The sequence below is a fragment of the Barbus barbus genome (genome assembly GCF_936440315.1).
Source record: "Barbus barbus genome assembly, chromosome: 45".
NCBI lineage: Eukaryota > Metazoa > Chordata > Actinopteri > Cypriniformes > Cyprinidae > Barbus > Barbus barbus.
This window is the reverse complement of record NC_136723.1, coordinates 7327428-7343681: the sequence shown is the minus strand read 5'-3', so window position 1 is coordinate 7343681 and position 16254 is coordinate 7327428. Positions and strand designations below refer to the sequence as shown.

At 35.3% G+C, this 16254-nt stretch overlaps 2 protein-coding genes across 2 annotated transcripts; one reads left to right on the top strand and one right to left on the bottom strand.

The window, feature by feature from the left end:
- Positions 1-2085: 2085 nt before the first annotated feature.
- LOC306864415 (membrane-spanning 4-domains subfamily A member 12-like) lies at positions 2086-4814 on the top strand (the record flags this gene model as incomplete). The annotated part of the gene is made up of 5 exons (XM_079408425.1): positions 2086-2244; positions 2486-2611; positions 2694-2750; positions 3888-4022; positions 4806-4814. The coding sequence occupies 5 exons, from the start codon at positions 2086-2088 to the stop codon at positions 4812-4814; spliced, it is 486 nt and encodes a 161-aa protein (XP_079264551.1).
- Positions 4815-11193: 6379 nt separating this feature from the next.
- LOC306863952 (Golgi phosphoprotein 3-like) lies at positions 11194-15363 on the bottom strand. Its single transcript, XM_079407578.1, has 4 exons — positions 14952-15363; positions 14363-14494; positions 14164-14278; positions 11194-13084 (listed from the first exon to the last, which is right to left on the bottom strand). Exons 1-4 carry the CDS (start codon positions 15156-15158, stop codon positions 12660-12662), a joined length of 879 nt encoding a protein of 292 aa, XP_079263704.1. The 5' UTR covers positions 15159-15363; the 3' UTR covers positions 11194-12659.
- Between the last annotated feature and the right edge of the window lie 891 nt (positions 15364-16254).

Here is a 16254-nt window from a genome sequence, read left to right as displayed (position 1 = left end):
TCATTGTAATATTGGCATTCACCATTCTTCAGTTCATCATCACCATCTGTATCTCAACATCTGCCTGCAAAGCCATCAGCTGAACCAACTCTACAGTAATAAATGTGGCACTAAACCAGGTAAATGATTTAGAGATGATGTTATGAGTGGCAGTCAGTTATTTGTGTTGAAGTCAATTGAGAGAATGATGCAACTCCACTGAACAAGCCACAACCAAAGTTAAAGCTATTAGAATGAAAATGAAATATAAAGCAATGTTTCATGGGGAACTGCCTTTAGTGCATATCATACTGTATGAAATAGGTCTAATAACTATAAATCAATCAGAACATGCTTTATTGTTTTTCTCTTTATAATTTAGCAAAGAGAGTACAGCCTATAAAACAGACTGCATGGTGTGTGGCTCTTATTAGCAGAGTCTCTTCTGTATCTGGTCTGTTGCTTCGCAGGGAAACTGAGTCACAGTGAAGAGATCAAAGGCTGCAGGAAATTAATATCTCACATTGTTGCTTTTTTAATCTGCTCTAGTGTTACAGTGTTGTATTCATGCATATTTTGTTATATATATGAAAATTACACTAATGCATCAGTCCCAAAGTTTTGACATGTATTTTTTTTATGTTTGACATGGAGAAAAAGACCAGTGTTGGGGATAAACAGTAGTGTGAGTTATGTAATCTGATTACTTTTTCAAGTAACGTGTCACACACTCACTGCTTGGATCCTGTTAGTGTTGTGTAGTAAATTGGTTGTCATGGTTGTTCATCTGATTTCTTCATTATGTTCAAGTGTGTGTCTTCTACTTAAGTTCAGTTCTTTTAGTGTTTGATTGTTGGGTCTTGTCTCTGTGTAGTTGTGTTGCTGTAGGAGTATTAAAGCCTGTTTACTTTCATCTTATTCATGTATTTTGTCTCTCGCCTCACAGCCTGTGACATAACTAGCAAAGTAACACATTACTTTTTAATTTACAGGAAAAATATCTGAGTTACTTCTTTAGTTAACGCCAGTTACTTTGGGGTTTGTGATTGCAAAATCACATTCAGTTGTTCAGTGGATGATCTCTGGGAGTGACGCAATATTGTAACGCATACTTTTAAAACTAATTTCCCCAACAGTGGTTAAGACTTTTTTTGTCTTAACGTATGTTAACGTATGTTACACACACACACTAAAAGCTGATTTTAAAGATATTTGTATTTACACATTTATACTACCATGTTTTTATTTTAATTTGAGGAAGACGAATGTTATATAATCATTAAAAGTATAAAGCGAGTTCAAATGACACAAGCTCCTCCTCAGCGGTTCTTCACAGAGCATCACGAGCGATCAGACATCCACACCAACACAACCCATTTCACTTCAGGTAAAATATTTCATGTATTGATATACATCTATGATAAGTTTAATTTAAGCCTATATTTATATACACACTTTGATATACATCATTTAAAAACCAACCATCATCTTTTGACTGTTTTGATCTTCACACCAGCATTTGTTTTGGTATAAGTATTTGCTCTTTTATTGTTATACTTTAGCACATATAATTCCAATTAAAGGGTTTTGGGATTTGTTTGGATCCACTACATACATTTATAATAAGTGTTTGTCTTAAGTGAAAATCAAATGATTATGATATGAGTATATATTAGTGACAACATTTTAGCCGTGAAGCTCTTTTATGATATAATTTCACCTTTTTTATTACATTGCAAGATAATGTAGGTTGTGTTCTTTTTTTAGAAACCCTGGCACTATCAGAGTTTATAACTCGACACATAATGAAGATGTACTGTACATGAAAAGCAGAGAAAAACAACCTTAAGTTGCAAATGCCTAAATTTTGATGCTTGAATATATTTTGAAGAACGCTGGTAACCAAAGAGTTGCCAGTATTTATTTCATACTATGAAAGTCAATTGCTACCGGCAACAGATTATCAATATGAAAGTCAATTGCTACCGGCAACAGATTATCAACATTCTTCAAAATATCTTCTTTTGCTTTCAGCAAAAGAAAGAAACAGAATTCTCATTTTTGTGTGAATTATCCCATTAATTCCAGGTGAAAACTTTGTCTAGAATGGAAAGCAGCGAGGCCATCTCAACTGACAAAGCTACAGTTATCATCCAAATCAATCCACAACATACTGTTATTTCTGAAGATGGACAGGAGACTGGAGGAGCATATCAAAATACAGCTCTTACAGGATTTTTCAGAGCACAACCAAAGGCACTTGGGGTAATGCATTTAGTGATTCATTAGTTTTAGTTTTAGTATCTCATTTTCTTTTGTGATAAAATAGAAAAAAATTTTTTTGTCATAAGTCCTTAAGTGAATATTGTGTTCTGATTGCTTTAAGACTGTAGTACATACAACATTACTGTACTGTACATTTCCTTTGTGTGTGTGTATCTCCAAACATGAATGCTATGCTATTATATCTAAATAATTACATTTGACCCATATCTGCCCTGTCTAGACTGTCCAGATAATGACTGGAGTAATGAATTTCCTGTTTGGTATCGTACTCTCCAGCCACAACTCTCATAGTTATGATTTTTCTTTTTCTGTTATTACTGGCATAACCTACTGGGGATCCCTTATTGTAAGTTTCTTAAAGGCTCTGTTTACTAGCTTCTGATTTTAATTTCCAGAATGAACTTGAACATGTCCTTTGTTTCTTTCAGTACGTCATTGCTGGCTCTCTGTCTGTTTCTGCACAGAATAAACTTCATCTGTGTGTGGTGCGTACATCCAATTTGATCAACTCTTCTTTTCTCACATTATTCATACAGTATTATTCATATTACATTTTAATTGCCGTGCAATTTATACCACTAAAATCACAAAGCAAGCCTATCTATTATCTGGTCATTCAGTAAAGACTGCATGCAGTAGGGTACAATGTGGCTAAAGGGTCAATTGTGATTTTATTTAAAATCACAGCAATACAGGTATACTTTTTATTAACATGATTTTTAATGAAAACTAAAAAATAATGTTGCAAAAAACATTCTTAAGGGACCTTTCAGCCTCACTGACACATTTGTGTAAATGCATAAAAGGAAACCACAAGATGGCCATGATAAACTCACTTTTACCACAGTAGTCTGAAAGTTGAGACACTATTACCACTAAAAGGATGTGAACTAAAAGACATCTGACACATTTTCAATTGACAAAGTTAAACATGCACTGAAAACAGGGATAGAAACAATTTCTACTAAGATGTTGCTAGTAAGTTTCATACTTAATTACAAAGAAATGGCAACGCATTGAATAAAACATGACATTTACAGACTGAAATCAACATACTCCAATAATCTTTTCTTATTTGAATTTACTTAATTTTCATTTCCAGCTGTTTTACAACCATGTACACCATTACTACTGTCACCTTTTCTTCCCGCAGGTGAATGCCGCTCTTATAATGAACGTGATCAGTGCCATAACTGCAGCGACTGCCATTGTTCTGATGAGCATAGAAGTGAAAATCCTTACAGGACACTATAGAAGATATGTAATAGAAAATTTAATACTATATTAATGTGATCTGTTTAAATTTAATTTTAGATTTAAATTGCAGTTTTATTTATTTAAATAAATAGTTCACCCCAAAATGACAGTGGTGTAATCATTTAAATTTTAAGGTAATTTATACTAATAAATATTGTGCTGCATACAAGTACAATGAACTGGACATTTCATACTTCAAATAATGCAAAGACACCATAAAAGTAGTCCATGTGACGTGTGCTATGTTTCAAGTGTTTGAAAGCTATATGTATAATGTAATATAACTTTTAGAAAACCACTCAATAAAATTCATGGAATATTATTTGAGAAACTACTTTCATATGGGTATGTTGAATATTTTTTAGGTATATGATCAGGGGATCGTGGGAATATTGCTGGTGTTCTCCATCCTTCAGTTCATCATCTCCATCTGTATCTCAGGATTTGCCTGCAAAGCCACCAGCACAGACTCTACAGTGGTAAATGTGGCACTGAACCAGGTAAATGATTTAGTGATGATCACTAGGGTCAGTATTTTCCCCAATAAACAGTTTGTATTTTAATTTTACATGAAACAAGTCACAACTAGGGATGTCCCGATCAAGCGTTTTACTCCCTGATCTGATCCGAGTCATTGAATATTGAGTATCTGCCGATACCGAGTCCCGATCTAATACTTGTATATTACTTTTACTTTTAGCAGACGCTTTTATCCAAAGCGACTTACAAATAAGAAAAAGTGACTAAAACTAAAATATAGCTATAGTATATTATATAGTATATTCCTAGTGTTTGATGCACAATACAAGTACATTAAAGTTATTAAAATTAATCCAATGTATACAAAGTTGTGTAGAGAGTAAAAGTAATGTGTGTGTGTGTGTGTACACATATATAGGATACACTCTCTATGTATGTATTTGCACATACTGTATAAAGACACTGGTAGAATATTGGACTACTGAATAATGATGTGATTATATCAGGTTGAGTTAGAACCCATCAGCCTGTGCCATCTAGAGTTTCAGGACAGAATTTTGGACTTATGCTACATACAAAACATAACTTATAATAAAACTAAATAAAAAAACAACATCATGCTTTATTGTACACGCTTTCTTTTTCACTCTGCTAGACTGTTGAAGTGTGTGATAGTTTTCCTTTGGTTATTCCTCACATATAGCTTATAAAAATAATCATTATGGTGAGTGGATGTTAGCAAAATTAAAACTGATAGGTCTGAATCTCTTCTGTACTAACATACCTTGTCTGTTACTTCCCAGGAAAACTGAGTCACAGGGAGAAGATCCTAAACCGTTAAAAGGCTGCAAGAAATCAATAACTCATATTGTTGCTTCTGTTGACTCAAGCCATTTATTTCATTTTATAAGTGTTGCTGAACTGAACAGAAAACAAGAACTGAAAATTAAAAGTACATTAAATGATTTGTTTATTGACACAAAGACGCTTTTGTGTCTCTGGTGTCTTTTTTATTTTAATTAAATATTTATTTATAATCAAAACAACTTTTGTTGCTGCTGTTGACTTAATAGAGCATAAAACCATCATTAAAGTTAAATGTCTCTCTGTTGAACATTACAGTAAATCAGTCATTCTTGGACATGAAGGGAGTTCATGGTGAAACTAGCTCAACACTAGTCTAACGTAATGTAACAATGAGATGCCCGCCCACACACACACACACACACACACACACACACGCTCTCTCTCTCTCTCTCTCTCTCTCTCTCTCTCAGACAGGTGTAAGAAGTTCATGGTGAAACTAGCTCAACACTAGTCTAACTTAATATAACAATGAGATGCCCGCCCACACACAACGCACACACACACACACACACACACACATACTCTCTCTCTCTCTCTCTCTCTCTCTCTCAGACAGGTGTAAGAAGTTCATGGTGAAACTAGCTCAACACTAGTCTAACTTAATATAACAATGAGATGCCCGCCCACACACAACGCACACACACACACACACACACACACACACACACACACACACACACATACTCTCTCTCTCTCTCTCTCTCTCTCAGACAGGTGTAAGAAGTTCATGGTGAAACTAGCTCAACACTAGTCTAACTTAATATATCAATGAGATGCCCGCCCACACACAACGCACACACACACACACACACACACACACTCTCTCTCTCTCTCTCTCTCTCTCTCTCTCAGACAGGTGTAAGAACCATCATCTGGTGTCAGAACTAGCAACATGCATCATTATATCAGTGCACTAAAGAACAACTGCTTAATTTAGATGAAAATGCTTCTCTTTTCTCTACATTTCAGCACTTCTGACTGACTCGAGTCTCAGTCTAATCCAGAGGTAGCAATTACACCCCCTTGTGGAAAGTCCAGTTTATAAATCGGTAACTGTGCCTTTGGTTAAATTGGTCAGCTGGATATTTGTTGGACCAAAATATAGTACTAATGAGCTACCATGTCTAAATACTAGCTATTTATTTCTGGTTCAGGATGATATACCAATCTGTACCAGCTAGAAAGGTTTGTAATCATTTAGGCTACAAACTTTTTCACAAAACAGAATGTGTTTTGAAAGATGTCTTGACCATACAATGAAAGTAAATCCAGTGCTGTTTGGACTGTTGGGAAACAGCGCCACCTGCGGGTCAACCTACAATATAAACACCAGTGGCTTTTATGGCAGTGAAGCTGTTGAACTGCAGGAAGTTGCCTATACTTTTCTACTACTTTCAACTTTTCCCCCAGCATCTGTCTGATTATTATGATTGATTTTTTATTATTTTTTGGTCGATCTCTACTCTTTCTGGATCCATGAGGATATGAGTAAAAATTACAGTTTTTTTCTTTATTCATGCAAAGCAACTTAAGTGAACTTCATACAAGTAGTCTATAGAACAATGACATATGTAATCAAAATTGTAATAATAAAATAAAAACCAAAAGCCAGCAAAAAGAAACATTTAGGTCTAGATAAGGTTAAGAATTGAAAGTAATGCTTCACTTTTCAAAGATTTGTTTTATGCCCATCAAAGACAAAATATAGGAATTAAAGTCTATAAAAATTAACAGTAATGGATCCTTACCTCAAAATTTGGATTTATGAATAAAAAATAACCCAGAATCAAAAATACATAATGTACTCGAGAATATAAAGAAAAATATTAAATGTGTTTTAAACATAGGCTTTTCTCCCCTAAAAGCTTTCACACAAACACATTCACAAAAAAAGATGTACAATCATCTCTTCTGTCACAGAAAGAGCTTTTTCCCTCGGTATTATTAAATATACTTATTAAGTGTGCTAATATGGGTAAATGTTATAGGTCTATGTGACAGGGGTATGTTTATTATATGTGACCCTGGACCACAAAACCAGTCTTAAGTAGCATGGGTTGTAGCAATAGCCAAAAATACGTTGTATGGGTCAAAATTATCGATTTTTCTTTTATGCCAAAAACCATTATTTTATAAAGATATTTTACCATAAACATATTAAAACTTGCTTAACAAATGCATTGCTAAGAACTTCATTTGGATAACTTTAAAGGCAATTTTCTCAATATTTGGATTTTTTTGCACCCTCAGATTCCAGATTTTCAAATATATTGTCCTAACAAACCAAAAATCAATGGAAAGCTTGTTTATTAGGCTTTCAGATGATGTATAAATCGCAATTTGGAAAAATTGACCCTTATTGCTGATTTTATGGTCCAGGGTCACATATAAGGGAATATTATTTTATTCATGACTACTTTTATCTTGTTTGTTAATAGATATTTGTAGGGAAAGACCAGACCAGATTACAGTTAACACTGCATCCATTGAAAACATGATGCTGGAATAGGTTTTCTGTTGAAATGATTGCGAACAAAGTGCTTTTTAATTTGTCATCAGTAGTAAGAGTTTCCTCTATTGAGCAATAATAATTCCACTGTGCTTCCCCCGCCGCCCAGTGGAGTAGTCCGGAACTACATGAAATAATGTGCTGACCATTAGTTTTATATCAATCTTGTGTTCAGGTTATTACATTTGTATTGATTTAGTAATGTGTATATAAACAAAAGAATGCATTATTTTTTCTAGTTTTATTTTTATTTAATCAAATTAGAGAAAATTAAATATTTTGTGTAACTATTAGTTAGGTAATTTGTAGCCTAAGTTATAATACATATATTTTAAGCAATAAACATATTAGTTTTCATGATTCTCACATTCTTCCAAATGTAGGCTAAATGTAATCTGCTCATGGGATAATGACATAGCAATCTCTTTGAACAACAAAATACACTGTCACAGTACTAAATGAACACAATGGGTTGGTTGTTAGCTTCTTTTTCTTAGAAAAACATTTGTTTAGTTTATGCAAATAAGAGCTCATCTCAACTAATCAAGAGACACATGAGTTGCATGCCTGAACAAGTGAAACTAAGTGGGTTACAGGAAAAGGAATGTTTTCTTGTCATTGCATTTGGTCACGTGATGAGGCTGGAAACTCCCTCATGAACAAAACCACAATGATGTTATGGAATATGAAAGCTAGAACTTGTGATATAGACCACACCTTATTTTTTTCTCTTGACCTATAGATAACAAAATCTCTTTTTAACAGATTTAATTAATGGCAGTTTTGAGGTTAATTGACCTTTGTGTCACTGGAAAATAATGATCTGATATTGTATTGTGCAAAATATAATAATGCAAATTAAATAAACGTTTTTTTTGTGTGTCTGTTTTTTCATGAGGGATTTGTGGACACATAAACATTTATATTTGTGCATTAAAAATGTAAAATAATTTCATCATTAATTCCTTAGACGTACAGTTCAGATATCTTTGCTATCCATATAATTGAGGGAAATCATTCCGTTTGAATTCACCGAGTTGCTGTTATGACACTCATTTAAAATATGGACAATTAAATATTAATATGCCTGTATCTAAGAATACATTTACCTTTAATATACTTTGTACGTGATTTGTTATTCAGTTTAGTTAATGGAAATTAACTCAATTGTCAAAACACAATTGAATAGATATATATATATATATATTAGGTATACATTAAATACATTTGACAAAATACAGAAATATTAAGAAATTATATAAAAAGTAGAGCTGTCAAATGATTAATCATGATTAATCACATCCAAAATAAAAGTTTTTGTTTACATAATATGTGTGTGTGCTGTGTATATTTATTTTGTATATATATATATATATATATATATATATATATATATATATATATATATATATATATATATAAATACACACACATACAGTATATATTTTGAAAATATTTACATACATTTATATTTAAATTATATATAAATATTTAATATATAAACATAACATATTTTTTCTTAAATATATAGCCTACATGCATGTGTTTGTATTTCTATAATAAATATACACAGTAAAACAAAAACTTTTATTTTGGGTGCGATTAATCGCGATTAATCGTTTGACAGCACTAATAAAAAGTTAGTTTTGCATTTTGTAAAACTTTACCTGAGAGGTTTCTTGCCCCAGGTGGGGGAAATCACTTTAATTTTAATAATTAATAATAATTTGAATTGTGCTATAGGCTAATTTATCTCTATTTCCATTAATAACACAAAAGTAAATGCCCACTGTTCCTTAACCAAAGGCATATTACGAGATAAATAGCCTTGCTATATGCCGATGTTTAAATTAAAATATATTTTCGCTGTTATCGTTCTCACACTGCACAAAGTGAACGGGACAGGTTTGCTCTCAGAAGAACAGGTAGACGCCATGTAAGCAAAACATCATCTAGCGTGACGTGGACGGGGATTCTCAGATAGTCACGTTGTTTATTACGTCTCTGTTTAACTCTACAGCGTCTAACTCGACACTCAGAGAAGGGCGTTCGTCGCAGTCAGGAGCTGGAGCTTGTGAATTCATACTAAGAACACACTTTTCTACTCTCTACGATCTCAAATGGCGAAAAAAGGTAAAACAAACGGACGAATCTGTTTAAATATGTTTTTTTAAATAATCCAGGTGAACAAACTAATTTATTTTCGATTTGTTCCTCGTACAGAGCAAGCCGCTGTTGTCAAGTGCGCGCTGGAGCTGCGCAGAGTCGGAGATCTGCTCGACTGGAAATACAGGCTGCTGGAGCTCATATTAACACTCCAGAAACAACAGACGGACGGAAAAAGATGAAACAGACAACTTTTGGGAAGGAATCTGTGAATACTGAACCAATGTGGACCCAACATCTCAAGAGGATTCACACCTGAAGGCGAGGTCTTTCAAAAACAAGAGAAAAAAAGTTGAACAGGAATATGGCCTTCCAAGATGAAGACATGGATACGGTGGTCCTTGTGGACTTAGAAACACCGCAGATCATTTCTGGGCTCTTCTGAGCCATATTTATCTCTGGTCGGTTTCTCTGAGGGGGTTTGAACTGTTTGTCAGGAAGGAAGAGTTTTCATTCATCCAATGGTGGAGATGGACTTCTAGATATTCTCATAAGACTGTAAAAGTAGAGATGCCCAGTTTTTTGTAGCCTACTTTTCTTCTTTATTTTTTGTAACGTATAGGCCTAGCCTAATAAATTGCAACCTATTTCAGTTTCAGACGTGGAAACTTGACCCCGTTTAGCTATAAAAATGACTTGGAGACCAATTTGGGATAAAAATATATGAAATGTGTGTTTTGTTTTTTGAGGAAAAACTCAACTTTGAATACGTTGTTTGCAGGTGTCACTTGCTTGATATTTCATGAGTAATGCAGTGAAATTCATTTAAACAGTCAGTGACTTGTCCAGATTCTGTTTAGGGACCAGTCTTTATTTATTAACTTTTTTCTGAGGACCTGCAGTTGCATTTAGATTATTTTTTTAGTTGAATGATCCCCAATATGCAAATTAGGCCTATGTTACGGAGTTGCCTATTTTTAAAGACGTACAAATTTGTATAAGCCATTTAAATTATATTTAAATATAAAGTTAAAGTTTGGGGCTCAAATTGTCCAGGTGATTTATAGGCTATGATACTTGCAACACTTTTTAAGTGATCACATTGTAAATGTTCCTACTGTATAACTCAATTTACTGTCAAAGCAATTGAAATTTTTATACTTTCTTACTAAAGTTTATGGTGTTTTCTGAAATTAAATAAATATAATGAAGACAAAAGAAACTGCTTGCATATGTGTGATTGGTCCCTGAATTTTTTGATTTATGAGAAAGTAAAACACAGCCAGTCTCCGACTTATAAACAAACACCTGAGCCGATAAACAAACAAGTGACTTTTAGAGAACTGGTTCTGTTCAGTGAGTCAAAAACCTTGAGCGCAAACAATTCAGTGTTTGTATCGATGGTAAATTAGTTGAAATTAATAATTTTTTCCATTTATAATAAAAACTAGTTGCATGTACAATATGACAGTAGGCCTAAAGTACGATTACGATTAAAGCAGCTTCATTAATTGAATATTTTATAAAGCAAATACACACCTGATGTGCATTTTTCATTGGTTTGTAGAAGTAGAGTTAAAAAAAAAAGCTACCTCGCCATCTTGAACACACCTGACGTCGTAATAATGACTTCTAATAATACAAACTTCACAAGAGGACAAGAACGCATCATAATACTTCACTGAACTGAATCCATCAGAGCGATTTCTGAATCAACAATCAACTCATTTTAATGAACAGGTGAACTTTATCTGAACTGCTCATACATGATGTGTTCAGAGGAAAAACTGCACAATTTTACCTTTAGCATAAGCAGTTTTGAGGTTATGGTCAACTTTCTCAGGTATGCATTCCTAATCATGCCACATTTACACCATGTTCTCAGTACAACACATGAGAATTGACTTCATTATAACAAAGTCATAGCATTGAAAACTAAAAATCTACAAGAAAAGATCTGCGATACACAAAGGAGTAGGACATCTCATATTCATATACCTTCCAGGCACTTAAAGATATTTATTATATGATAAAAAGCAGATGTACAAATAAGCGCATCCATTTCACACCATCTCTACTTTTATAGCTCATTAATTCTTTAATTACTAACAGTAAATCATGCCAAACACCTGCTTGCTTACACAGGAAGGGCATATCCCTACCCTGTGCTTTATCTGTCCTCTTTCAGAACAAGTGACAACCGAAAACAGGACAAATATTGTACTAACGGTTAAAGGAAGGCTCAAAATAAAAATGATTAAAAACATAGTATAAAAATAGGAAATATAGCAAGAGGAGAGATTATGACGTGAAGAAAACCATATATATGTGACGAGACAGCTACATCAATGCAGTAATCACTATGAAAAGGCCTCGGGAGTGAAAGCCTTTCTTAAAGTTGGGCCTCTGCTAGTGTTTGCCTTGCCATTTGCATGAAATGAATGAAAGTTACGATGAATAAAAAAATCAAAAATATTAGCACACATTAGAACATTTTATTCTTCGAGCATTTCTGGAAAGAAGACTTGCAAGGAAGCAGGGTCATGTATCTTTAAAGCACAGAGGAATAACTGATACTTGCTTTTCAGTCTTTTGAAATGAGAAATGGTTTATTTTCTTTCAACTCAAGACCCATTTCAGGTAGAAGAACTTAACAGAACATTTCCTGCTGATTATGCAAATACAACCGAAACAGGACCTTTCATGTAACCACGGGAAGGATCATCAAGCCTGTGTGCTCGGAAGAAGTGGCTTCTTATTCAAAGATACATGGAGTTTGAGATAATTGTAGAATTATACCAGGATCTGGATTAAGATTGGAGTCACGGCCTCTTAAAGTACAGACCCTGTAAAACCACTTTTTTGCTCTTACGTGAACTTTATGATCTAAGTGCATGAACTACAAGAAGCCTCACAGTGAATTGCAATCATGTAGCAACTATTGACCATTTGAAGTACACAGGGCAACACCTTTGTGAAGGTCAGAGACAAATCTGTGACAATGAGACAAAGCGGTCACTTTCCAAGTATCGTCATCATCAGCATCATCTCCTTCAAAATTTGTATTTCCATCACCATCACCAATATTAGTCTTTATTAACCAAGTTTGGGGCCAGCGGTCTGAGTCCAATGCCATGAGCACAAAGTTGAGTCCCTTTCTCTCTACTCTGGAGGTTCATTTGGTGAAAGCGGCCACCACTGCCCACAGCAGCTCGTTGGCGCCCGACTTGGCAGCTTCAGCCTCCGGCTCGAGATCCAGAAGCATCCGCACCCTCTTCATGGCCAGATCGTACTGGTCGTCCAGCAGAGGAGCAAAGGCGTTCTCTAGAACATCAGAGGAATGTGCCAGGAACAGCAGCGCCAGTAGACGCTTATCCATCCGTTGGGGATCGTTGACCCATTTCTCCAGGACGCCCTCCTGGACCTTGCGCACCAGCCGCTGCTTGATGGTGTTGTTGGTGAGCGGGTGGGTGGTCATATCAAAAAGCAGGAAGTTTTGCTTCTCCGTGGTGAGGACGCCCTTCTCCACCAAGTTTTTAGCCAAGCGCTCTCTCACGTTTCGCAACTGGTAATGCAGCTTCAGCGGATTCCAGGTTTCACCTACAGAATGTAAAAAGGCTCTTGAAAAGACTAGAACAACTGGAATGACCCATTTCTAGTATTATTTTTATGTGTACAGCAATCTTATATCTTACACAATTCAATATCAATGTCTTACATAATATTTTTCACAATTTAAAGCTTAAAGTCTACAAGACATCAAAATAACTTTGAAGCAACCTTTCATTTTGGGCGATGCCACAAATCCCTCTTCCACTTCCACCATTTGAATCAATACAGTGCAACAGCCAGGTTCCGGAAATAAAAACTGGAAATTGATTTTTAACAATAACTTCCAACCTTTAAAGGCAAGCTTATTTTGAGCCCTGAGGTTGTTAATCTAAGCTTTTGTTGAAGCCATCAGTCCACATTATTTCAACTTATTTTTTTTAATAATCATGTTTAACAGCAGAATTTGTGGTGAAAAAGTATTGCTCGTGATTCTTTATAGAAAATCCCACCAAGCAGAGTTCGAGTGAGAAAATTGCTCCAAAAGAGCTTGCAAGGAATGTCCAATCCCATGAATGACTGCGAATGACGTAATTGAGATGGTCTCGAATAGTATTTATGTATGTATTCTTATTTATAGATACAGTCAACAACTTTAAAGGGGAGGTCTAATGGTATTTCATGCATTGACTTATTTATACTGTTCAAGAGTTGGATTCTCATGCTAAACATGGCCAAAGTCTCAAAAAACAAGTTGGACGTATGACTGTGAGTATTTCTGTGCAAATACACTCCCTCAGGGTTCATACAAGTTTCGGAAAGTTTTTTTGTTTGTTTTGAGTATGGCCCTGTATGATGTCATAAAGGGTGGAATTCCTTGTTTAGGCACTTTTCCAGGAAGAGCACGAGCACAAGTCAACCAGAGCGAGAGGATAAGTCAATGCACGAAATACCATTAGACCTCCCCTTTAAATAGCCGTTTATTCCATCAAAATTCCCTTTCACTCTAAAAAGCACCACATCCCAGAAGTAGAATGGTCAGTCAGTCATGCAAGTTTGGAACTGTGAACTTGAAAAGAAATAACTTGTCTTCTTGTGAACATATTTGATAAAACATATGTGCAACTCACCACTTAACAACTCAATCCAGCTCTGGACTGTCTCTGGAGGCTGAGTCTCTTTTACATGTTTCAATGCCTCGTCTAGCATCATATCTCCAGTGGGGGTATCAGATTTACAAATCACCTGAAGAACAAACAAGTTTAAAGAGTAAAGACAAAGTGTAAAGAGAGTTAAAAATCAAGCCGCAAAAATCACACACACACCTACCTTTCTGGTTAGCAGGCTTTTCCTCCTCATTCCAGATGCCTCCAGTTGCAAGCGTCCTCTTAAAGCCAGTTCAATAAGCATACAGCCTCTCAGTCCAGACGATATGCAGTCATTCCAGAATGATGTGTAACCCTGAGCAAGAAAAATGTCAATCAATTATTATTTTAAGAATAACACCAGTAGATATCACATAATATATTCTAGCGTGGATATGGGAAAAAAAAGACATGCTTGTGTAAACCAACAATTGTCTAAAACTTGAACCACTTATGGTCCTGATTGCGTTAAATGTGTGTGACATTTTGAAATTACTGTACTAACATTTACGAGCTAAGTTGTTTGCAACTCTTATATAGAGAGTTACACAATTTACAACTATGACAGAACTAGAGACCGTCGCCTATCAGCCATATGTTACCATAAAACACGACTGCGACCCTTCTAGAAGACTAAATGGTGAAGGTCTCCAGGACCAGCTGCTCTTAAAACACTTAATCTCTCTCGTATTACAGGATTTATTTAGTCCTTCAGTTACTAGCCGCTTCCTGGCGACCATTTGACAAACAAAGCCACAGAAGTCAGGTCAAACCTCTCGGTCCTTCAGTCCGAGCAGCAGCACCTCTTCCATCAAAGTCAGCCGCGTTTCTTTAGAGTCTCCCTTGTCGTCCTCCTCCTCCTCACCGCGGCGGGACTCGTGCTCATCCTCATCGGGGCTTTTCTCCTTCTCCGCGGCGTTACGCGAGGCCTCGGTCCGTCTCTGCACCAGGCCCGAGTTTCTCTGCGTTAGGGAAGCCATTGTTTGCACAAACCTAAAACACCACCGTGTTTAACAATCTTTTAATTATACATCCGCCAGAGCCGATAATGTCTATACACGCGCTCTTCCGTGCCCTTATAACTGTTTCATTAATACACTTTCTGTTGACGTGGATGTTTACATGCATCCGGGACGTTCCTCCTCTTCCACTCTTATTATTTCCTTATTCAATATGGCGGACATTGATGACGCGATGACGCATGTAATGTGACGTAGACGTTTACGCGAGAACGCCGGCGGATGCTATTTCTGCGGGTGACACATTTATATTACAGTTTTCAACTGCTTGCACACAAAATCTTAACTTGTGACACAATTTCTGAAACCTGACATTCAAACACCAGAACCACACACCAAATCTGCAAAACCATAAACTAATTCTGGGCCTTTGACTCAATTTCATAAAACACTTTTTACACAACACAATATGTAACACACAAAAATAATATTATGGCATAGGTGTTTGCTTTTGAGATGTGTTTGTGATATTTTGATATGCTTCGTTTTGCAAGAGATGTGAGGCATTTTGCATTTTATACGTGCAATTCTTGGATTTGTGTGTAAAGTTTTGAAAAAAAGGCAAAGTTTTGAAAATGTGTGTAAGCAGCTGAAAAACTATAATAGAGTGTATAAATCTGGTGTAAATGACAACGTGCTGTTGTCCTCCTGGCTTTTTTTATTCAATTAAGTGATCTCTGTGTGCTAGGTTCAAATAAATTAAACAGTGTTCTTGTACATTGCCTAAATGTAGTTTTAGAAATTAATAAATTCAAAAAAAAGAAGAAAAAAATCATTGAAATTTCCCCAGAAACACATAATGTTCCTCTAGTAATACCTATGTCTCTCTCTCTCTCTCTGAAACAATTCTTTTTTATGTTTATAATCATAAACCCAGAACATTGCACTTATTTATTCATTTATTTGTGTGTGAGTGTGTGTGTGTGTGTGTGAGAGAGAGAGAAACTTTCACACGCTATAATCATTTTATACACACATTATCAGAATCAGAATGATCTTTATTGGCCAGGTATGTTTACACATACGAGGAATTTTTTTATAGTGACAGAAGCTCCAC